Here is a 23,316-nt window from a genome sequence, read left to right as displayed (position 1 = left end):
TTAAAACTTATACAAATACATAACCCTTCAATACAAAATTAATTATAATAAAATATAAGCAAAATATATACAAAAAACGTAAAACAAAAATATATTTACAATTAAATAATATGTCAAATCCTGTATGGAAACAAAACGTCGCACGTCACTCTTACTTGCATCGCACAACACACTCAAGAGATGGCGCTGGCGAGGCATAACAGCCTGAAGGAGCCGGGGAGACACTTGGGTCGACGTCAATATATATATTCTGTAATAATGATATAATTAATTTGTATTTCAATTAAGTCCTTTTTTAAACTTTCGATTTTGCAGAAACTTATTTTTGTTTCCCTAAGTTATTTTTTATGTTCTTATTCATAAATATTTAGAATGTTTAAATTGTTTACATTATATTTTCGCATTTACATTAAAGTGATTAGATGAACTGCTAAAAAAATTTTGCGTTTGTGTTAAATTAAAAAAATATATATGCAAAAGAAACTGTTTTTAACTACAGAGTATCAAACACAATCAAGCACCATATCAGCAAATTATTTGGGTGGAACAATATGGCAATGGCGACGTTAAAAAGTGATTATGGTTGTTTATTCTGCCGTTTCCGAAAGATTCCATCTTTTATGGTTTGGGGATAAGAAAGGATGTTTGAAGTGTTGTACACTATGGTTGTGTATACTTTGATCGTTTGTTTATATATTTCAATATGCTTATTTGATGTGATCAATGATCCGTCGATCATATGCTCTAATATATAGCATGATCCATATGATAGAAGATGAATAAATGTTGACAGTTTTCGGGGAATATATTGCTGCAACGAGGGTTCCTTCAAGAGTTGCTCGTATTTAGGGTGCAATGTAGAACGATTGTTTAAATGGAAAGTCAGTGTTCCCAGCCTTTGTTGTTGCCATATTATTTTTATAGCATATTTTATGGTAAATGGTGTTTAATGTGAGGCTAAGTGTGAGCAATGTAACAGCGTGACAACTTTTCGATTCACCTTCTTAAGTTGATTGATATAATGAATTACCTTTTACGGGTGTTGACTATCTTTTTGTGTTTGAATCTGGTGCGGTACAGCCTAAGCAGGAATCACTCCAGTGGTTTGTGCGAAGACAGTGATGTATCCTGTCGATCTCAGGTTTGTTTCTCATACCATATTTAATTGTATTATGTGTTCGTTGCGCTATTCTTTGTCTTTGGTGCAGTGTGTTTAACGTTTTAAACAACATCTAGTGCGAAACAAAAACTGATTTCCTTTTTTTTAAAATTAGATTATCTTATACTAGAAACACAATGTTATGGGTGTACTTAGAGCATAGTAATTTAAAGAATGATGTAATGCAGTATTTATTGGTCACTGATTAATTCACATTACCAACCATTCAGCATCTCAATAAAATTGGTATATTTTAAGCTACTATCCAGAAATGAGCTTGGTTAAAGGCCCGCTCCAATTGGAAGGTTCTCGGACACTACGCTACCTGCTGCTCCCAGTTCTGGAAGCTGATTGGACGCGATGTCGCTACTCTGGCCTGCCATGATGCTACGTGCTGTGACGCTACGGTTGCAATGGCCAACTTTCATCTTTGGTGCAGTCAACAGGCGGCTAAATTTTGTTTGCTTTGAGTTGTACATTAAAACTACTTTAATAATTTGGGTGACAGAAGAAAGATTCCGTAATAATAGAGAATAGGATAATGTAATATTAAACAGTGGATAAAATTTGAGTAATTGTCACCATCTAAATTAGTAAACAAATATTTAAACTAGGTACAGTAAGGAATAAAATTAAATGTTAGATGGTTTAGAAAAAATATAAATATAAAATTTAATTTTTACGTACAAACACATTTAGGTGATTGTAACGGAAGTAAATGTTTGGTTGGATTCAATCACCCAAATTAAAAATATTTGATAAAATATTTAAATCCACATTCATTTAGTTGACAGTTTTTCTACCAAGTTTTAAGGATTTGTGCCTTGTAAACAGTAAAGAATGTCTTAAGTTTAAAAATTAACAGCAGAAAAAACATATAGCAATGATAGCAATGTCTTAATTCCCCACTAGTTCAAGAATTATTGTGAATATTAAGTTAAAGGGGGGGGGGGGGGGGGGGGGGGGTTTGTGGGGAAATCAGCGGTATTACTAATTGGCAACGCACATGCAAATCTAACTTTGTAAAAATATATTAATGAAATAAAACAATCCACAATTTAAAGAAATACAAGAAACGTGTAATTCGTCACCTTTGCAACAACACAGCTGCTCAAAACATGCAAACTTCTTGTTTAATTTATTCACTATGGGGGATATCATTACCTATTGAGAACACTCTACTGGAAAATAATGATGTTGCAAGATTAGAAATGTCAAAGTAAGAAATACATTATCAGATATTTTTTTGAAATTTTTTTCTGGATGATCTGTTAGTAAATTGTTAAAACATGAAAACCTAGTTTGCCGTGGTTGTACCGATGCAGTGAACTGAGCGTGCGTGTGTGTTGGCCGGGGGCCGTGTGTGTCAGTTGTCAGTTGTGACTGGTTCCGCAGCTGGTCAGCGCCAGCGCCGCGGAGGCCGACTGCCTGGTGAAGTACTTCCCCAGCCACACGGAGGGTGAGTGTTGCCTCGTCGCTCATGTAGACGTGTTGCAAATAACTGCACGGGTGGTAACAGCTAATGCTCAGTGGTACACATTACTAACAACATTTATTTAGATTATATCAATCTCTTGTAATTTGTTGTGATAAAAAAGAGTGTTTACCAGAAGTCTGGTCTACATAAAATGTTTTTGCACTATATTGAAATCATTTTAACATTTAAAAAAAAGGTATTTCATATTGATTAAAGAGAAATTGGGTGCAAGGAAAGAGATTTTCATTTTGCCAAGAGGGCCTCTGTTAAAATGCACCGTCAGGAGTCCCAGCTGAGCCAGGGTTGAGGCAAGTGGGAGTTTGGCGAGCGTTGGAGTGAAAGTGGTGGATTGTCTCTGTATGAAACACTGCCACCTACAGTGGCGGATTTACCAGCAGGCTGAGTAGGCTTGAGCCTAGGGCGGCAGATTTTTGGGGCGGCAAATTTTTTTACCTCATAGAAATCAAAAAGATTTCTGCATGACTGTTTTCTGTTTTCTGATGTTTTACAGATGTCTGCAACAAATTTTGCCGATGACTTTCCCCTCTCCCTTGTCATTGTACATTCCGTGAATCCGTGTAGCAAACTTCCATTTTCTGGAGTAAAACAGCTTCTTCGACCCCCCCCCCCCCCCCCCCAAACCAGTAATCTGCCTCTGCGTTTAAATTAGTTATTATTTTACGTGCAATTTCAACGGAATTGTTGGATTGTAAAAATAATCTGGGACATGAAAATTGTAGAGGCAAGGGCGGCAAGAACTTAACAGCCTGTACCTTGTAAATGTGTAAACCGGCCACTGGCGACCTGGTTGAAGAAGCGGCCACGTGGTGTTGTGCAGACTGCGAGGAGTGGGTGTTCTCTGGCGCCCCGGACCGGCAGCTGGGCACGGTGCAGCTGGAGACGTACGTGCGCACTCGCGCCACCTACGTCTGGGCCGCGTTCAACGTGTCCTTCCTGCGCATCAAGTGGAACAGTGAGTGCCGCGCCCCGCGACCCGCCCGTCCGAGCAACTGGGACTACGTTCAACACCTCCAATTATTTCATTTTTTTGTCTTCACAATTGACTAGATGATGACTTGACTAAAAAAAAATTTCATTTACTTTTCCACAACTTTCATGACTATTTGTTTAGTCATTATAATTATAATTTTGTGATTATAGTATTTCTTAGTATTTTCATCTGATTTTTTACTGATCCTAATTTTAAACTAGGTGTTTTAATAGAAAATTTTGGTGAAAATGAGGAGTAATGTTGGACTTGGTTGCAGAAGAAAAAAAATGTAATAAAAAAATATATATATTTTGTTCTTAAAGGTAGTACTGAATCAGATTTTTGAACCGGGAGACTTAAGTCAACAAGAAAATCCTTGTCTATTTTTAGAATAAGTATTCCCTTATGTGCAGGGGGTTGCTTGGTCCAGAGTGACCCAGTTTGTGGTAGAGCTCTCCCGCTATAGCTGCCAAAAAATAGTAGGCCTACTTCCAGTAAGACATTATTATTTTTTTGCTAAATCAGAACTAACCATTATTGGAAAACCGACAAATCTACTTATACTACAATGATATACAGTATCTTCTTATTCTGTGTGTATAGGAAATAATTGATATCATCAAGTGTAAAAAATTTTATTTTGTAAAAAAAAAAAATATATGTGTATAGAAAAAAATCTTTAAAAACTCGAAAATGCAAAGATACAGTTGGGGTGAAGCACATGCCAACATTTGAAATTACTTTCAACTAATGAAAGCATTTTCTCGTCTTGATAAGTTGCTTTAATTAATGTTACGTAGTATGTATGTGGTACAGATGTAGCGAATATTGAGAGATTTCATTTAAAATATGGTTGTAAAAAATTTTTTTCTTGGAATTGTATCTGTGCGATCTAAGACAGCATTGAGAGCCAGGCTGTACTGTTTTTAAGTGTTGTGTACTCGTAAGTCGTAAGTCGGCACGATGTGAAGCGGATGGCACGTGCCCCTGTGTGTGTGCCGTGCAGCGCTGCGCATGAGGTTCAAGCTGAGCAAGCGCAACGACTCGCAGCAGCACAAGAACCTGTGCCGGCAGTTCGACCTGCGGGGGGAGGTGCCGGAGGGGCAGCGACTGTACTACGACTGCCCCTGGGCCGTGGCGGAGGAGGAGGACTATGAGGACCAGTACTACGGCTTCGAGTACGAGGCGAGCGACGCGGGGGGCCTTCGCGAGCACCGCCAGTTCCTGCTGGAGGTGCCCCGCTACGTGACGCGGCGTGAGTCCTCCGCCCGGCTGTGCATGTGTCGGCAAGCGGCGCTCTCTCCCCTGGACTGGCGCGCCGTCTTCTTGAGCAGTGACTGTAACGTTATATGGCCGAGAGATGAAGATAAGGGTGTAATACAAGTCCCTTAAGTGCATTGAAAACTCTGTACCTAATGGTTGTTTTATGCCTAAAAATTACTCTGAAAACATGCGTTTTAGCCCTTTTAACTCTTATAAAAATACAGTTTAAAAACTTAATCCGGAATCAAAAGTACTTTTCGGCCGTAAGCGAACTCTTGAATGCTTTTCATAAGCAGACCCTACTCTCATATCTTGAGTAGTTTTGGAATCGCGTTGTTTTTCCTGAAGCTCTGCGCACCGCGTGTGTGCCCGGGTGGGCGGGCGGGGACCTTAACACACTCGAACAGAGTGCTAACTTGAAGTAAAGTAATAATGTATATCTAATTAAAGTTCATATTGCATTTACAGGTTTCAAGGGTATTTTGTAAAATATTTAGGTTAGTTATGTTAATACAAGTAAAGAATTAGAGCTATGGAAATATTTTTGTTTCACATTTAGATGGTAGATGAGAAGCTTGGCCGTGACAGCGGTGGTGGAAGGTAGTAGTCTGGCAGGGAGATCAGTGTCAGCTACATTGCTGATTTATTTGATGTGCTGTGTGAATCTGTGATACCTCAATAATATTAAATGTTTTTTTTTTATTATTATTATAGTTCCATTCAGCATCCTTTGTTCATGTTGTGTGCAAAATAATAGTTATGTAATTTTTGGATTGTAAATCTTGTTGCCATCTCACTTCCATCTCGAACAAGGAAAGTAAATGCATTTTTCTTTGTGTTTCATTACCGTCACAATTTCCATAAGGACCGTGCCCACTTGTGACATGATCATTGTCAATAACTCGCGGAGTTGGGATGAATTGTAGGTAGATATAGAAATTTAAATAGCATTTGTATCCATTCCTACACACGCTGTCTTTGTGGCCTGCCCTTTGTAACTTTTCTTCCAAACTTATGCTACCTACATGATGAAACCTCTATGTTTATACTTTACATAAAATTCACTGTGCTATACACTCAGATACGATACGAAATGTAGTAGGTTTTTAGGTACAGTAAACTCCCTATTATCAGCGCATGCTATGAAAAAATACAGCACTTATGTAAATCTGTATTTTATTATAAGTGAGCAAATTTGAACTTTACTGACGAGTGTATTGTGTGCAGTATACAGTAAAACGCCACAGGCCTTCTCGGAACTCACTCAGTAGGCTGGCATGCATTGCTATTTTTGTCTCTGTCGCGCTTTGTTTCTAGTCGTATGGTTGAGCACTTTTATGTTTACATTACTGAAATGTATTGTATGTTAATTATTCAGTAAAATACTAAAATTTTAGCATTATTTAAAAATTTGTGCTGTTAATTGTAACTTTTACTGTACATAAATTTTTAGATTTTCAAGTTGAAATTAATGTTTCCTTTTTCGTTTCCCATTTTCGGCTCTTTTGCAGATTATCCGAGATTTTTGCTTTCCGCAGGGGGCCCTGCCACTTGATTTCGCGGATAATCGGGAGTGTGCTGGTACAAACATTTTACTTTTTAATTTAGAGACGTTATTGTCTTTACGCAATTTATAATTATAAATGTGTTTTTTTACTGCGTTCATTTGAAAGTACAGTTTTGTCCAGAACATTGTATGATAGATGTATGTGTTTTCCTGCATGGTGACAATGGCGAGGTGTGTAAGCGCAGCAGCGAGTGTGGTGTTGGCAGCGGAGTTCGTGAAGCTGGCGGAGTGGCCGCTGTTCGTGTACGTGGACGTGACGGAGGCGCCGCGCCTGGTGGTGCACTGGACGGCGCCGCCCCCCGAGCTGGGAGCCGCCCGCCTCGTGAGCGGCTACGAGCTGGCGCTGCACTTCAACGCCAGCTCCGGCGGGCCCGAAGAGGTGCTCCCCCTGGGGCAGGTGGCGGCCGGCCAGCCCCTGCAGCTGCAGCGCGACGTGGGCTCCGCGCCGGGGGCCTACCGCTTCGGCGTGAGGGCCATCCACCCGGCGTGCGGCCGCGCCGGCTGTCGCCTCTCCTTCTCCCCCACCATCAAGATCAAAGGTACGGCCGCACTCCGGCAGGAGATGTTAGTATTGCGAAGGCATGCTTCTCGCAGCAGTACGAACTGAGTGACCAGGGGACGGCTGTAAGCGCGGTTTCTGCCCGCAGGGAACTCGCGCTTGTTCCTGATAGCCGTGGTGGGCTGCTCCGTGCTGATCCCCATGGTGCTGTGTGCCCTGCACGTGCTGAAGAAGTGGCTGGATCGGCCGACTACAGGTGTGTCCCGTGATCCTTCTGGCTGTGCCCTGTGCATTCGCAGCGGATTGGAGTCTACAGATTATCTCTGACTTCAACACCTATAAAAATTAGAGATTCAACATATTTATTCCAGTTGAATTTTATTGTCGTTTTAGAATGTAACCTTAGTCATCTTTATCTTGATAAAGTAATTCCTTTCAATCTGCGGGGATTATGTTTGTTTATTTTTAAATCACAAATTTTGCTCTTCACTAATATAAATATGTGTTAGACAGATATGTACTATCAATAGGGCCATGCAATTTTCGCGATCGCGAAAAAATGACGAAAAACGCGAAATATTCATTAAATCTGATTTTCCCACGAAATTCGCCTTTTTTGACAATTCACGATAAAACACGCGAAAAACGCAAAAAAAATATTTTTTTAACTCCTTTGTTCAATACAACATAGACAGTGCCAACTTGTACCACCTTACTACGAAAATAATATGCAATACGTTTTATAACTGTAAACACGGCAAGAAATTTCAACAATCCTTAAAAATCTGACGTGAGTAGAGTATTAAACTTGTATTCTCATTAATTCATGCTGTAAGGGATGTGGATTGGAATCCAAACGGTATTTTTTTTTCCCGCAGCAACGTTACCAATTTATAATATAAATTTTTTCTAACCTCAGATAACTTGTCGTATATATAAAGCTGTCGGAAAAAAATTAAATAGAACCATCCGTAGAAACGATCGTGGTAATATATTTTATTAACGAAGTCACGCATCATCATCTTTGTTGATACTGCAAATTTGACCAAAGAGTCACAGACTCTTTCTATGCATAGATGTGTTTATCCAAATGTAGAAAGCCGCTCACCCGAACAGTTCCGAAGTTTTCCGATCGCAAGTAAAAAAGCACCATAATTATAGGATTAAAAAATTTTTATTTTACGGTCATTAAGTATTTTAAATAACGCCAACCTAACCTAAGATAACGTTTAACTTCGGAAGATTTCAGGTTGTGCTTGTGGTTTCTATTTGAACTGTAAGTTATCCATCCAATACAGCACAATGTTTTTTAAAGGCAATATCGCCACTATTCCAAAATGGCGCCATTCTGAAAATGTTCAGTATTTACAATGAATGGAATACATTAAGTCCTGAAATTAAAAAAAAAATTTTCTTAGAAGTAATTAATTGTTGGTTAGTTCAACATGCCAAAAACGTGTAAAGGAATTTAAAAGTGATGGCTTTATTATTTTTGATGAAGGAAATAAAATTATGATGTGCAAGTATTGCACAAGTATTGTATATAGTGTGGAGTGGCTGCGAAAAGACTTGATTCCTGTAACTGCAGTCTGATACTTCAGGCCAACCATTTCAAGCATACAACATTGTTGTACATTTTAAATAAATTATCAATATAAATATATCTATAGATATATATTTTTAAAATTTATTGCAAGGTATATGCATTAAGTGGCTTGCATATAAATGCATTATATATTATATGCTAAGGTAATTAGTTTTAATATGCTATTCTAAAGTTAATAAAGTGTATATATGCATATTTGTATAGGAAATTCAATGGAAAAATAATTTTAAAAAATAATATTATTTGCCGGTAATTTTTTTTGCCGATTTTTAACACCGCTTTTCAGTTTTTTTAACGAATTTTTATACCGCTTTTACCTGTTTATAATGACGAAATACCTCATTTTTATTCACAATTTTCAGGTGTCCCTAACTATCAATATTTATAAATAGGGACATGCATAATCAATGACTGAATCCATGGATAACAGAGATCTGTTAATACATATGTACAGTAATGTAGTTCTTACTGCTAGTTTGGGACAAAATTATATCCTTCAAAATGAAAATAATACATTATATTGCATTAAATTTTACTAATTTAAATTGTAAGGGTCACAGCTTTCCCTTTTAAAAAAATTATGAAATTCCAAATATTGTGTTTCTGAAAACTTCAGGTGTTCCTCTATTTACCCTTAAAAACAACCTTCCATAATTCCTACTAGTTAATTCACCAATTTTGGCTGTGTGTATATGTTACCGCTGTAAGTCTGAATAGAAATTAAAACTTGTAGATTAATGGATTGGAAGTTTGAAACAAATTAAACTTTGAAGTGAACGGGCACAATTGTATTTGGGACTCGGTGTTTACAAACTGGAGACTGGAGCTGTGGGCGTGCGTGTGTGGCAGATGTGAAGCCGCCGCCCATCGTGCTGATGGTGTACGTGCCCACGCACAAGGCTCACGTGCGTGTGGTGAAGGAGCTGGCCGTGTATCTGCGCACCTTCTGCGAGGTGGAGGCGCTGCTGCATGACATCGACATTCCCAACGACGACGCCAAGGCGAGTCTTCCTCCCTTTCTCCCCTCCTCCTCTCCTCCCCTCCTCCCTTCCTCCCTTCCTCCCCTTCCTCCCTCCACTCCTTCCTCCCTTCCTCCCTCCAATCCTCCCTCCCTCCACTCCTCCCTTCTCCCCTCCCCCATTCCCTTCCTCCCTTCCTTCCTCCCTCCACTCCTTCCACTCTATCCTCCCCTTCCACTCCTTCCTCCCTCCACTCCTCCCTCCCTCCCTCCACTCCTCCCTTCTCCCCTCCCCCATTCCCTTCCTCCCTTCACTCCTTCCACTCTATCCTCCCCTTCCACTCCTTCCTCCCCTTCCTCCCTCCACTCCTCCCTCCACATCTTCCTCCCCTCCTCCCTTCCTCCCCTCCTCCCCTCCTCCCTTCCTCCCTCCATCCCCTCCTCCTCACCTCCCCTCCTCCCTTCCTCCCTTCCTCCCCTTCCTCCCTCCACTCCTTCCTCCCTTCCTCCCTCTAATCCTCCCTTCTCCCCTCCCCCATTCCCTTCCTCCCTTCACTCCTTCCACTCTATCCTCCCCTTCCACTCCTTCCTCCCCTTCCTCCCTCCACTCCTCCCTCCACATCTTCCTCCCCTCCTCCCTTCCTCCCCTCCTCCCTTCCTCCCTCCATCCCCTCCTCCTCACCTCCCCTCCTCCCTTCCTCCCCTTCCTCCCTCCACTCCTTCCTCCCTTCCTCCCTCCAATCCTCCCTTCCTCCCCTCCTCCCTTCTCCCCTCCCTTCATCCCTCCCTACACTCATCCCTCCACTCCTCCCTTCTCCCCTCCCCCATTCCCTTCCTCCCTTCCTTCCTCCCTCCACTCCTTCCACTCTATCCTCCCCTTCCACTCCTTCCTCCCTCCACTCCTCCCTCCCACCACATCTTCCTCCCCTCCTCCCTTCCTCCCCTCCTCCCCTCCTCCCTTCCTCCCCTCCTCCCTCCCTCCCCTCCTCCCTCCCTCCTCTCCTCCCTCCCTCCACATCTTCCTCCCTTCCTCCACTCCTCCCTTCTCCCCTCCCCCCCTTCCCTTCACCCTTCCTCCACTCCTCCCTTCCTCCACTCCTTTGTCCCTCCCTCCACTCCTTCCTCCCCCTCCTCCCCTTCCACTCCTTCCTCCCTCCCCTCCTCCCTCCCTCCTCTCCTCCCTCCCTCCACATCTTCCTCCCTTCCTCCACTCCTCCCTTCTCCCCTCCCCCCCTTCCCTTCACCCTTCCTCCCCTCCTCCCTCCCTCCCCTCCTCCCTCCCTCCTCTCCTCCCTCCCTCCACATCTTCCTCCCTTCCTCCACTCCTCCCTTCTCCCCTCCCCCCCTTCCCTTCACCCTTCCTCCACTCCTCCCTTCCTCCAGTCCTTTGTCCCTCCCTCCACTCCTTCCTCCCCCTCCTCCCCCTCCACTCCTTCCTCCCTCCACTCCTTCCACTCTCCCTCCACTCCTCCCCTCCTCCTATTCCATTTTCCCCCTCGTCCCTTCCTCCCCTCTGTTTAGTGCTGTTGCATCATTTTGTTTCGCCGATATTACACATTTGTTTTGTTGTATTATACCCTGAATTTATTTGACTCCAAGAGACACTATGTGGTTACTTATAGTACTATTTATTTCTTGGACTAAGTATTGTGAATTGCGAGTTACCTTGCTATGGTGACTACAAGCCTAGACTACCCATGCATCCCAGTGATGGTTGTGTGTTCTAAAAATATAGCGCCATAAAAACAGCAACAGTGACGTAAATACTCTGTTTTTGGTTAAAAAAAAATGTAATCCTATTTTCAAAATTAGACAAATACCTCTAACAAAAGACCAGATATTTGAAACGTTGCATTTAAGTTATTTCGTTTACAAAAAACATCTGATAAGATTTGAAGGGGCCATTTAGAGTTACAAGCTAAGAAAACTTATTTGTTAGTCAAGAATTATTTGCCTTATGATAAGTAAAACTTCTTAACTTAAAATTTCTAAAAGGTTGTTGTGTGGTACTAGAGCTGAGGTGTGTTCTCAGGAGTCGTTCACGTGGTACAACAAGGCCTACAACCGCGCAGACTTCGTGATGGTGGTGTCGTCACCGCTCCAGCACACCACCCTGCGAGACACCATCTACAGCAACGTGGAGAACATCGCGTTCAACTTCCTGAAGGAGAAGTTTGCGTCGCCCGACGTGCCCTCGTGGAAGTTCTTCAACGCGGTGCTGCCGTACTGCGACGAGCGCGACATCCCGCCGGAGGCCGTCGCCTTCCGCAGGTTCTTCCTGCTGGGCGAGCTGGACGACATGCTGCGGTACCTGCGTCGCGGCAGCAGCGGTCTGCGGGCCAAGGTGCTGCCCCTGCCCCGGCCCGAGGTCCCGGGAGGCCCCGCCCACTACAAAGTGTACGGCGGGCGGCTGGCCGCGGCCATCGCCGAGGCGACGGCGGGGGTCAGCACCGTGGGCTGCTCCCCCGGCGAGCACACGGACAGCACGCTGTGCCCCCAGAGCTCGGCCTCCGAGGTGTGCGACGAGGCGCAGACGTCCCGGGACCGCCTGCTGCAGGCGGAGCCCCGGGCCCCCGTGCACAGCCCCTTCTTCCCGGACAACGTCCGCGAGGTGGCCCGTGTCGAAGAGGGTCGCACGCCCCCCAAGAGGCCGGCCCACAGTCGCTTCGACAGCATGAAGCTGTGATAGCAACTGTCACACAGCTCTTCATACAAGCACTATTTTTATATTGTTTGTGACAATGTCATGTTTCTGCATGACCATCACGTGTTTTACGCCTAGAGTAAGTTAATGATTTGAGGGGCAAGTCATTTTTGGAGGTAAAAATCTTGAATTGGTGGGTGGGTGGGGTATTGTTTATTAACCGTCTCTAAACCAGCTTGTAACAAGATTCTAGCTTAACAAGTTGTTCTACTTACACTAGTGTTCTTATAAATAACATAGTACTAATGCTAATTATAAAATGAATACTGGTCCTAAACCTTTCAAAGTAGAAATATCTTTCTCTGCCATGTGAGTAAATCCACACGTTCCAGACCACGGAACACTTGCTGTGACGGACTTGTGGTGTCATCTCGTCCAGTAGTCGGTGGTGGTGTTCAGTTTGTCATGTACTTGTAGAAGACCCTCTTTATCTGCTGTTTTCAAATTGGGGCTGTTCCGACACCGCCTTTTCCAGTACCAATACCTGATACTACTGTAAACATTTATCATTTCTGTCCACGTTTTATAAGTACCTATTTAAAACATAATTTTTGTACAAGACATAAACACACTATTATCCTGAAATGCTATGGCATGTTTCTTGAGAAGATATTACACAACGCACCGACAGGTTGCATTCCCGCCCATTCGCCCCATGACTAACTTCCACCGGCAATACTTATTTTGACAGCTCAAGCAATTATCTTTTCCCATGCATTGTCAAAAAAAAAGTTTGCTTCACAGTGTAATTAAAAACCTCACCTATTTTCCCCAAGCAAAAAAAACACACTGGCTGCCAATTGCCTCCACTGCATTCCCGCCGTCGTACTTCCACACATTACTCGTCTCGCCCGCTCGCGTGAGCACGCTATGTAGTAACAGCCCACATCTAGCGGATTTACATTTTAGTGAAAATTACTTTTATTTTCCTTGATAAATCTGTGTCAAATTGACTGTGCTCGTTAAAAGATACAGGTGTCACATGTTGTATCGTGTTATGTTTTTTTTTGGTCACGGTATGTGTTCCAAAATGCTTTTCTTTTGTGTCTTTCCTTTTCGGAAGCCATCTGCTATTAAAATAAATTTATATTGAGTTTAAAACTTGTAAATTTTGTGCCAGGGAAACTGAACACGGAATTGGTGTGAAAAAATGGCATATTTTGACGTAACGGTTTGGAAAGGGGGGAGGGCTTTTCGGTCCAGAATTTTCAATACTATGCCCCATCTATTACAGTCCTATTCGCTGAAAACATTGGGGGGTCGTTACAACTGGGTTTTACTGTATTGGCCAATGATGATTTCTGCTGATATCCTACACCAGTATCCTTATCGGAACAGCTCTAATTCTAATGTTTCTACGCTATAATTTTCCCCATTGGCTCTAAGCCTCTTTTGTGGTTTTATATTGCTCTCTGGATGCCTGCATCACAGCTAATTGTGTACGAGAGTTGACTGGTAACCTTGCAGTTGCCGTTTGCCGAGGTCACTCGGTCATGCTGTTTGCCAGGTTCCCCTGGTACCCGCCCACATGGATACCGTATTAGTCTGCGTGTGGGTCACTCGATGGAGTGTCAGCCTTGCGTGTGAAGCTCCTGCCCCTTACCTCACCGCCCGGCCAGCAGGCTGTGTGGGCGGTGGCAAGTGCACCTGCCCTCTACCCTAGAGCAGCTTTCCTCTCTCGGGGAAAGCGACTGGTAGAAAATTGAAGAGCAATAGTAGCTTGGCTTCTGGGTTGTAGCGGCGTCCTTGGCGAATAATTCACTGACGTTTCGGTCGACATTGCAGTCGCCGTCACCAGGGAGCAGTTACCTACTGAGGTGAATTATTCGCCAAGCTACTTCAGACAATGGCCGTGAAAGCCTGCGAACATTATTAAAGTACAATTGTCAGGAAGGGGGAAACATGTGTAAAAACATTTTGGTTATCTCCTTGGACTTGTTGCACATAGTAGTGTGTTGAGTGATCGCAGAAGGGCGGTGATGCCAGTGCTGTATTCTTTAGCGGAGCTGAGAAGTGCACAGAATCTATACAAACAAATGTATGTTGTGAACCTTAGAATCAAATTTTCAGGTAGCGATTACAAAAGTTAGATGCCCTCCGTGACACCTCTGTTGGTAAATACGGTAACTCGTTAATGTAGCTTCGTGATGTAGTACACAGAACTCAACAATGAAACGATTTTGTGCTGAAACCTTTGAAACCAAGAAATTTAAACTGAGAAATAACGTGCAATTATTGTAAAGCTACGACCCTGCTACAGTATTTGGTAGAGATATGGAAATAAGTTTCTCTGTTAAGGCTGGAAGAATTTTTCTTGGTTCTGTTTGGGTAGGCACCATTTTTGACAAGGCTTGATAACACACTGAGGGCGTACCGGTGTTGAGGTTGGAATATCGGTGGAAATTAATGGGCGCCACCACGTGAGTGGGCACGTAGACCCGGCTGGATAACTCTAACTCAGGGCGTTACGTGGCCCGTGTGCGGCGAGATATTAGCCCTCCTGATTTTTTTACGCAGCACCTGTCCCTAACTAAGCCCGCTCTCAGCGTCGGGCACGCTCCTAATTATCGCAGTGGGCTCTTAGGGCGTCCCACACGCCGCTGACCAGGTTAGGGACCCACGTGGCCCCCCGAACACAAAACACGAGACTCAGTTAAATGGTTTTTATTTACTCACGGTACACGTCCTTACACGATCCTCCATTGATACAGTTAGAAAACGTCCGAGGCACGAATCGAATTAGGTGAGGAGGCGAACCACGCACGTGGCCGCCTCAAGGTACAGACACGTCCGCCCTCGGCCGGCGGGAGAGAGAGACTGGGCTGAGCTCATGGCTTGCGGGAGGCAACATGGCGCCCTTCGCGCCGAACACAATTACCGTTACAACTTAGCTAAGGCGTGCCCCGGGTTACTATTGAAAAATACATAAATCCTTTTACAAAAATTAGTACATTACATCCATACCCAGACCGTCTGTAATAATTACTTATATGATAGAAAATGGTTTAAATGAAGTTGCATGCTAGTTCCTCCGTCGCCCGCTAGGGAGCGTCCTTGTTCGTGCTTGCACTTATTAAATAACAAAACATCATGAATTAGTTAAATAAAAGACACTCACATGCATAGCCGTCGTGACACTATTTTGGGGACGAAAAGAAAAGGATTACAATATTTATTAATACCAATTAGGGGTGCGGCGCACTGCAGCTAAGCGCCCTCTTGCCAGGCTAGCAACACAAGCACAAGCGGGAGGTTTGAACAGATGGTGGCGTTTGGGCGGTGGCATATCGGGCTCAAAGGGGGGCCCCAGGCCCGGACGACGTCAACACTTAATTAGAAGTTTACTGATGTTAGTGTTTTATCCAGAACTTTTTTTCCTTCAGAAAGTACATATTTGGTATCTGCTGTTGTGCAGCTGTGCTCTGTATTCTAGTAATCCAAACAATATCTGAAGACTAGTAATTAATTGCCAGCACACATTATCACTATGCTTCTTGCTGTTTTGTGAAAATGCAGTGTTACTCTGCATCTCACGTGTTTGATGTCTGCTATTGATTTCATGGGTTATTTTCTTACTGTAATTGAATTTTTTTCCTGCCGATTGCTATAACACAGGTGTGCAACATGATTTTAAACTTGTGATATATCTAAGAAAACAATATTTGTTTATTTTATTATTAAATTTTTTTATACCATAGTTAATGAATAGTTTTATTATGTTTTTAGATAGATAATTTATGTGCATGTTGGAATTATTTCTCAATTTTATGGAAAGTCGTGCAGAATTATGTATAGTGTGTGCTCTTAAAGGTCAACAAAATGTTTTATGAAAGCTGTTATGATGATGACTATTTTCAGAATGCATGATATAATGTTAATGACTCTCCATTGTTATGTTAGACGTTAACTTAATACAGAAATGTGTGATCAAGACATTAAAAATTATGTAACATACCAGGAAAGAAACTTTAATAGTATCTAGTCTTGCTAGTTGCAAATGTAGCTAGTGTTGTGTAGCGGGTTTGAGTCCAGCCGCAGGCTTGGTGCTGGGATAAGCTAATGAGCGGTCATTGCTAGACACTGTTATTGGTTAGGTATTCGCAGTTGAGGCTGTGTTCACATTGGTTCGTTCATAACTTTTAAATATTTGTGATTTGTATGGTGTTCATTTGTTTTACACTCATTAGAATGCTCGGAAGTAATTGATTCTGAATTTACGATTCTTTGATCCCCGGACAGTAACCCTCTAAAAATAACAATTCTTTTCATGGGAACCGTAAGAAAATGTTTGTGGAGTATTCTGAAATTGGCTTAAAAGTGACTTTGTTGCACTTATTCTGGCATTGTGCATTGCTATTCTGTTTGCGTGATGTGCGTGGTACCGCCATGGCTGGCGTGAGTACACTCCACACAACTGGGAGGAGTTTCCACATCACACACCTCCGCTCCTGTACCGCAGCAGGCAGCCAGGCACCGTGCTAGCGATGACCCTGTTCCCAGGGACTTGCTACTTGCAATGTCTCTCTCTCTCACTTCCACACCCCCACTCCGTTCCTCCCCACCTTCAACCTTCTTAAATGCCTTCAATGTTACTAACTAGAATTTATTTCATCAGTCGTAAATTAGTACATTTCACCAAAATAATTGTAAAAAAAAATTAATAACTTCCATTATCAACTGGTTTAAAATACAATTTTTGTTTAGATCATTATGCATAATTTGCAAGTTCAAAAGAAACCAATAACAGGTGTTATATAGTGACTAAATCAAACTTGTGGAATAAGTAATTTACTATTTGGTCAGCTTGTGCAGTTTAAGAACTTAATACAAATAAAAAGTACATAATACTATGTATTTTCATTTATAATCTGGGTTACCTGACCATTGTGTTTAAGAAATTTGCATATTTGAACACAGCCTTTGACTAGCCGCTAGACATTATTTATAGTCTCAATTGAGAAATGTTTTAAATGTGTAAGTATGGAGCTGATTTTACAATCAGGTGATATTTATTGATTGTGTTCAGATTTTTTTTATGAAAACCGAATATGTTTATGCTCTAATATTCTTGCTGTTTGATTTTTAAAAATATTTGTGTGTAAAGTTGAGGTGTGCATGTGTGTGTGTCTGCCTGTCGAGGTCTGTACTCTTAGGGCGGAATTCATAGTGGTGATATAAGCAATACTTGAAAAAAGTACTGCTTATATGCATGCTTAAGTATGGGATTAAATTCATAGCGAACAAAAAGAGCACTGCTTATTAGGACTACTTCAAGTAATACTTCACGAAGCACTGCATCAAATAAGTACTGCTCAATACGAATTCACAGTCATGAAATAAGTTTGCCTTGTTTCGCAAGTATTCATAATCAAATAAGCCATGCTTATTCATTGATATAAGTAATACTTCATGAAATCGGCTATCTAGGTGACTCAAATACTGGTACGGATTTGTTTGTTGTAAGAATAGGTTATGTAAGGTATTAATTCCCGTTAATTTTTCCATATATTAAATTAAAATTGAGAGAGTAAACAAATTCAATTTGGGGAAAAGAAACGAAACAAATAGTTGCAGCTTAGTTTTGTAAACAATACAGGTTACGTACATAACCTCTTCTGCAGCTAGTGTGTTGTTTCGCTACCACGTGGTTAACTTCACCCGCTTATAGATCTAGAGCTGTAGCAAACCGTATGTATTCGGTACTGAGTAACGGGTGCGCCATCTAGTAACGAGTAACGAAACGTTACACACGGCTGCATCTCGTTACTCGCATTTTTCGTATGTTTTACGCATGCGCGCGCATATTTGATGAATTTACGTTACAAAGAACGATGTTTGTTTATTAAGTAAAGTATAATTTGGAAATTCGTCGTCCAAGTTTTTTACTGTTTATTAATGGTATTGTGTGTGTAGACAAAGTTTGAGATTGGAACAGAAACAACGTAAGAAAGTATTTTTTACAAATTAGAAATATGTATGTTTTTGTTTTTTATCATCGCGAATTTTCACTTTTTTTTTGTTCTTAGTGTAAAAGAGATAATATAAAAAAAGCCGCTCTAATGAGATTGTATTGTTTCTAGGTTAACAAAAACAGTTAATTATCAAATATTGTTAATTGTTTATATTCTATTTATTATTATTTACTCGACGTCATACTGTACGCGTACGCAATACAACTCAATTCGTTGTTGCAACATATCATAGCATATGCAGTATCAGAAGTAACGAGTAACGTAACGATACGATAATAACGAGTATAAATTGTTATAGTAACGAATACATACAGGTACACTTTTTTTCGTTACTTTTACACCTCTATATAGTTCACAGACACAAGATGGCCAACATAATTTAACAACACAAACATTAAAAACATATTTATGTAGTTGTAAATTTGTTTTTAATACATGTTCATATTTATTTTATTCAAGTTCACTATCAAATAAAGTATAAATATCATCTTACGTATTAATTTCATTATTTTAATCGCATATATGGTTTGAAACGTGGTCATTTTTATTTTCAAACAGGTAAACTATGTATTTACAGCGGTATATTTGCTTGCGTTACGTTGGCACAAAATTAATCCTTTACTTTTTGAGATACTTCATCAAGTACAGCATGGCCAATATAAGTAGTGCTTGTTCAAGTATTACTTCGTCAAGTATAGGTTTATGAATTCATTGCTGGAATAAGTACTACTTGAAGAATAAGCACTACTTTATAAAGTATTACTTATTCGCCAAACAAGCCTTCGACTATGAATCCCGCCCTTAGATACCGTTATGTATCTGCACGAGTCGACATTTTCTTTGCTCTGCATGTTACTGCTGCCTTTGCACTGGACAACAGTTTTGTAGATTTGAACTTTTATGTTTATATACATACATGCATGCGTGCATTTTCCCAGACTGCAAAGGTATAGTCAGTAACATGCTTTATCTGGCTCTCTACTTTTTAAATTTGTAAACAAGGAGATAAAAAAATTGGGCACGTTTACTTTGTTAACCTAATCTCGTGTATTTTTGGGTAGTTTATAGTAATTCCTGTTTAGTGCAAAACTAGCCACTTGACCTTTGAATGTTTTTATTATGTATATGTATATAGTTTTTATTTTAGAGGCAATCAGTGAAACTACTTGCTCATGATGGTTTCTTCGATGCATGATCAGTGTCTTGAGGTTTATTTGCAGTATTGTGGGGTTTGTAAATTTGGCAATAATTAGATATGGTGATAAACTAACAAGTGGTTTTGTGTGATGCGTGAAATATCTGAATACTGATTTAATTGATCTTCTGAATATTAATTTAATCTCATTATGCTTGGTTAATTAATACTAAGGTATTGTACTGGTTGGTGCATACATAAAAAAAAAGCTGTGCACAAGGATATTTCATCAAAATATTTACTGATTTTAAATAACAAGGTTTAAAGACATATTATATCTTGACAAAGGTTTGGGTTATGCCCAGCAATTTTCAAACAAAATTAACCCTTCAACTTAAATGTTGATTTTCAAATGAGTTTATATACAACAGTGTCACTGCAATTCATAAACAACTGTTAAATTTTTTTAAGCACGATTTCATATTTTTAACTGAATGGAATGATGATGATGATAAACTATTTAACTTGGTATTTTAAATTACAAATATTCACACAATAATACATATTTGCAAGTCTATTCAATCATGTTAAGTCATTTTTGAAAATGTAAAGTTTGTATTGTCAAAGTGTGGGAGAAATTTTTTTGTGTTGGTGATATGGAGAATCTTTTCTTTATTTAAAAAAAAATTTGCCAAGTAGAAAAGTACTAGTGAATTTTTTTTAAATAAGTATGATTTCTTAATTTATTTGATGTTGTGCTGTATGCTACCTCTGCTCCTATAAGTTGATTTTTTACATGAGTAAAATACTTTTTTTAGACAATCTCTTTATGTGAAAGTGTGTTGTTTTGTACATTGTTTTCCAATGTGTAATGAATGTTTTTTAATAATCCATTTACATCAAGCAAAGTTTTAAAAAATTTTAAATGCATTTAGTGTAATAACTACTAAGTTATCTTTATCAAGAATTAGTACTTCTATTTTACCACATTATTATTAAGTTTCTGTGTTGTCTGTTTGTCTTTTCAGTACAATTTTTTTTTGTTTTGTTTGTCCTTGCTCCGATATTGTCGCATCAGGCTACGAGCAGAACGGCACATTGTTGCAGGATGCATGATGCATGATGCTGCACTTCGCAGGCGGTGCCTGCATCATGTACTGCTCTTAGTTATTTCAATAACTTCATAAACATAATGTAACATTATCCTAAATATTTAGTAAATTCTTCAGCTATGACATTTGATGCTCCATACAATTTCATTATCACATTTAACCCTAAATTTCACAGCCTGAGAAAATACAATCGGTATATTTTCTCTTTGTTTTAATTTTTTTAGAATGTAAAATAAAAATTCTCAGACTTTTTAGAGTTAATATTTTTAATTATTGATATAATGATATACCTTTAAATAAAAAAAATTAAACAAACATGAGGGCAAATACATACAGCTTTTTAAAAATAATTTATAAATTTCTTTGGAAGGAAAATCGGCCTTTAATTTGCTTTAACTGTGAAATATATATTTTTTGTACAAACTGAACCAGTGAGTCAAAGTTTGATGTTCTCTCGTCAGCCTGAAGGAAACTCGCATACTGTATAACTTCTTGGTGGAAAGTCATCGATTTATGGACTAAAAGCAGAAAATAATTAAATTGAAAGAAAAATTTTATTTTAGCAAGCCATGTTTTTAAAGTGTCCCTTACTTTTTTTTACTTTTTTTTTATTTTTTTCTTTAAGTACCAGTTTCATAGCTATTAAAAATTTACAATCACAAATTTTCATGACAATCATTATCGGAGTAGGAGAAATTATTTTATACGTTTTAGTTTTAAAAACGTATGTTAAAAAAATTTTTGATTTAATTATCTAGATTGTAAGCATCATTAAAAATAGTATTTAAAAGGAATGAAGCTAGTTCATATATTTTAATGTTGAAATTTTATACCTTAGCATGTATTTTGATTGCAACCTTTTTGAAAATTATTAACTAAAATATTGCAGAAGTAATATTTTGGTTGTTTGTTGCATCATTATCAAGGTCAGGTTTCGATTTTGAATCCAGTACACATGGGCCCGCTGTCGTGCCACGTAGCTATAAAACGGGAAACGCCACTGAAATGTAAACGGACTGCACGGATAAACTGAGTGAACTATAAGCGCCCGCAGCGCAGCGCAGTGCTGGAATCCGCGCGGAAGCACCTGTACGCGAGCCGCGTCACGGAAACCTGCCGAATCATGGCAAGCTGGTTGAAAACTTTTAGTTGTAAGTGATAAATGAATGTATGTATTTTTATTTTCCTTAACTGTGCGGCTAGTCTTTAATGAATCAAAAACAAATCTAATGTGGTTAGAGAACTTTTTAAAAAATTGATTAGAAATTATGATTGTTTACTGAGGTGTATTACTTAACAAAATTTCTTTATAAAACTATAAAACATCCGTTGTTATTTTATAATGTGAAGTGGGAAAATAGTTAATACATGTTAAATTATGTTGCACTATCTTTTTAAGTCATTTTAATTTTTATAGTAATACAAAATTATTGTTCCAATTTTATGTTATTTATACTTCTGCAGATTCGATCAAATATTTTTTTGTTAATTTTTAATTAGTTTTAACTGTGGATGGTTCTTTCCTCATCCTTTCCACTCTTAATTGTTGTACATCGTTGTTATTTTGCCTTTTGTCATCTTTGTCATCATTTGTGAATTCATTTGTGCATCCAATTGTCCAGCCGTAACCCACGGTTCTTATCCGGTCCACCGGAAACACAGGTCTCTCCAGCTCGCAGCATCTTCTGTCTTCCTGCTGTTTCTTCCCCACCACCTTATTCCAGTTGTCTTCACATCTGTCATCTCTGGCAGTTCATTCTTCTCCAGTCTGTTGGCATGACCGAGCGAGGCGTTAAGGCTTGCTCCAGTCTGTGAGGTTGGTTGTTGCCGGCGTGAACACTTGTCCATCTTGTTCCGTGCGCTGTCGCTTCACTACGGCCGTCACAGAACCACACCTCCGCAGCTGCGGGGAATACAGAGGGTCAATGATCGTGTTACTCTTGCATCAAGCTGTTGTTATTTTGCATAAATAAGTGAATTATTAAAAAAAAATTAGTAATGAGGGTAAGCTTGTAAATAACCAGCATGAGTACCACTTCAAATATAACCATTTTGATGCGGTACGTTTGGGACCAAGGTCATGCAAGACTATGTAACCTCAGTGTATTTGTAACGGGAATACCAAAAACATGAATATACAGTACAGTGGTATTTAAATCAAGTAATAGACTGCTGAGTGGCTATACAAGCCCTTCCTGCTAACATATTTCTTCTGGAGAAGCGTCTTCCTCTAAGCATTTCAAATGTCTTCGATTCTCATGCTGCAATGACCTCCGTGTGGTTTGTCCCTGGTAAAAATTAATTTTTCCTAAACCCGCTTTCAAACACAACTAAAACTAAAAAAAAATAGTTTTTTTTATTTTTATTCTGTGTATTAACAAGACAGTAGTTACACACCAAAGCCATCATGAACTATGTATGTAATAAAATGGGCTAGGGATTTAACCCTCAAGTTACCAGAGGTATGTTAAGTGGATGTATGTACACATGGTTTTTTTGTTGAGTTAGAATATCGGGATGCAACATTTGTAGCAGATACCTGCAGTTTGAGTAGTAGACATTTCTACTATAGATATATACTTGAATAGCGTAGTGTTTGAACACACAAATGTTGGAGGGCACATGAACTGAATTATTTGTATTGAAAGATACATACATGTAATTTGTCAAAACTTTAAGAGCTGGTATTTTTCGCGTACTATCCAACTTGAGATTTTTTAAAAATGAAATGACTGCAAATAAATCTATTTATTTACCATCTAAGTTGATTAAAAAATATTTGGAATCTGGGAATATACCTATATATTAATGTGTGTGTGTGTGTGTTGGCGATATGAGGTTTTTTGCGAGATAGGATTTAGTTTGATTGGTTT

General features: G+C 39.8%; 1 protein-coding gene across 1 annotated transcript; it reads left to right on the top strand.

The window, feature by feature from the left end:
- Nucleotides 1-636: 636 nt before the first annotated feature.
- On the top strand, nt 637-23,316 carry LOC134542824 (uncharacterized). The gene is made up of 8 exons (XM_063387372.1): nt 637-1,141; nt 2,555-2,618; nt 3,475-3,609; nt 4,634-4,882; nt 6,664-6,996; nt 7,105-7,212; nt 9,412-9,563; nt 11,553-23,316. Exons 1-8 carry the CDS (start codon nt 1,022-1,024, stop codon nt 12,204-12,206), a joined length of 1,815 nt encoding a protein of 604 aa, XP_063243442.1. The 5' UTR covers nt 637-1,021; the 3' UTR covers nt 12,207-23,316.

This window comes from Bacillus rossius (assembly GCF_032445375.1).
Source record: "Bacillus rossius redtenbacheri isolate Brsri chromosome 9 unlocalized genomic scaffold, Brsri_v3 Brsri_v3_scf9_2, whole genome shotgun sequence".
In the NCBI taxonomy this organism is placed as follows: Eukaryota; Metazoa; Arthropoda; class Insecta; order Phasmatodea; family Bacillidae; genus Bacillus; species Bacillus rossius.
This window is presented reverse-complemented; position numbering and strand designations above follow the sequence as displayed.